At 48.1% G+C, this 1,794-nt stretch overlaps 1 protein-coding gene across 1 annotated transcript; it reads right to left on the bottom strand.

Moving 5' to 3' along the window:
• Window positions 1–507: 507 nt before the first annotated feature.
• Window positions 508–1,436, bottom strand: LOC149848601 (mitochondrial import inner membrane translocase subunit TIM23-2-like). Its single transcript, XM_090011891.1, has one exon. The coding sequence runs from the start codon at window positions 1,251–1,253 to the stop codon at window positions 705–707; it is 549 nt and encodes a 182-aa protein (XP_089868017.1). The 5' UTR covers window positions 1,254–1,436; the 3' UTR covers window positions 508–704.
• Window positions 1,437–1,794: the final 358 nt, after the last annotated feature.

Genomic DNA, 1,794 nt, shown 5'->3' with positions numbered 1-1,794 from the left:
CAAACATGCGTGAGTCTTCAGTTTCATGGATTTGAAATGAATGCACTCACCAAAGAGCTCATCAAGGGTCACACGCACAACTCAAAGGATCCTAGAACAACAAAAAATGGACTCAAACAAATCAATTAACATCTTTGAACGTCAAGACTCCATGAATTAATAAAAAACTAAAACGTACAGCGATTGATCAACACTCGGATTTTGTACATAATCAGTACCAAGATATGCAATAACCATTCAAAAAAAACAATAATGCAACACCTGAGACAATCCCAGATAAAACTCCGACTGAAAATTTCATCAACTATGTCATCATCTGCATCAATGAGTAGTTCAAATTTACACCAAAGAAACACCATAGACAAGCAAAAGAAACTTGCACCTGATCGAATCACAATTGGGTTTTTTTTAAGCGACAGCTGAAATTATTGGTGTTCTTTATGAATTTGTAACGAGGAAAGTGAAATAATCAAGATAACAGTTAATCCTTATGAATGAAGATAAAAATTTATGAATTTGGCATATAACAACATCAAATACCTTCCGCGAGAGCAAAGATCAAGTCGACGGATTGACGAATTACAATATTTAATCATCTAAGAAAGCAATAAATAGGACTTCTCTCGTGTTTCATCATGTTCCTTAGCCACCAACACATCTAAACCCCAAAACGATAACATGATCACCAACAAAAGGGAGAAACTCTAGATGGGGACGTATCTCTTTGCTGCTTGTTTTGCCGCAACAACTACCCCGGCCGCCAACCCTCCGATGGCGCCGGCGACAGCCGCCGACCGGGGCCCCGACGCCGCCTTAAAGAGTGCTCCGGTGCCGAGCCCGGCCAAGACGCTGTTCAGGATGTCGTCCGTGTCCCTAGCAGCAATGATCGCGCTCTCCATCCCGGCAAAGAGCAAGCCCATCACGCCCAGCCGGTTGCCAAACTTCCGGCCGGTGTGGCCTGAGGCGTTCAGGACGCGGTTGACGCGCAGCTTCAGGGTGTCGCCCTGCTCGGCGGCCCTGAGCCCGTCCACAAGGCCCTTCGCGGAGCCGCCGGCTGCGCCGCCGAGGTAGCCGCAGCCGGTGTAGTACTGGAGGTTCTCGCCCCACGATCGGCGTTGGACGGCTGCCTCCTCCTGGAAGAGGAATTCCGGCGACGTCGGCAGCCGGTAGAGGTTGTGGACGGGGATCTGGAGGTCTTGGTATGGGTTATAGAGCCTGGCGTTCTCGTCAAGCCGATCCGAGGTGCGATCCATCAATCGTAGTTCTAGGGTTTGTGGGGGAGTGTGGGGGGAATTTTCCGGTTCTGGAACAAATTAGGGTTTATGGGAAGAAAGACTTTTTTGTTGGGTTGGGTTGGGTTGGGTTGAGTGATAGGAGAGCTCTTTCTGGTCTTGTGCGCTCGATTTGGCCAGTTTGGGGTATACCCGGGAATTGGATCTAGGGTTTAGGGTTTATGGGGCTTTCTTCTGTCGTTAGATTTATAGGGTTTTGGGGGGGGGGGGGGGGGGCGCTTTTCTCCCCCTAAGCGTTTGATTCTGTGACGGGAGGGCTGGAAAACCCTAGGGTTTTCTGAAGGAAGGGGTGGGGTGGGCTTATATATAATGTGCAGGTGGGTCCCGCTTAAAAAATGAAAAACGGGTCTGGACTTTGTAAGAATAAAAGGTTAGATCATGTCACACGGCCAATTTTCTGGCACTATCGATTGGGTTTTCCACTCATCCCCTATACGTCAGTTTCCAAACAAGTCCTAAAAAGCTTCAAAGAATTTGTTTTGTGTTGCAAGTGGGTCGGATT

The sequence above is a fragment of the Nuphar pumila genome, chromosome 1 (assembly GCF_984573655.1).
Source record: "Nuphar pumila chromosome 1, dmNupPumi1.hap1.1, whole genome shotgun sequence".
NCBI classification, from domain to species: domain Eukaryota; kingdom Viridiplantae; phylum Streptophyta; class Magnoliopsida; order Nymphaeales; family Nymphaeaceae; genus Nuphar; species Nuphar pumila.
Note: the sequence above shows the minus strand (reverse complement) of the source record. Positions and strands in the feature narration are given on the sequence as shown.

Excerpts from the sequence above, each read along its gene's own strand:
- LOC149848601 (XM_090011891.1), bottom strand. The coding sequence starts at position 1,253 with ATGGATCGCACCTCGGATCGGCTTGACGAGAACGCCAGGCTCTATAAC.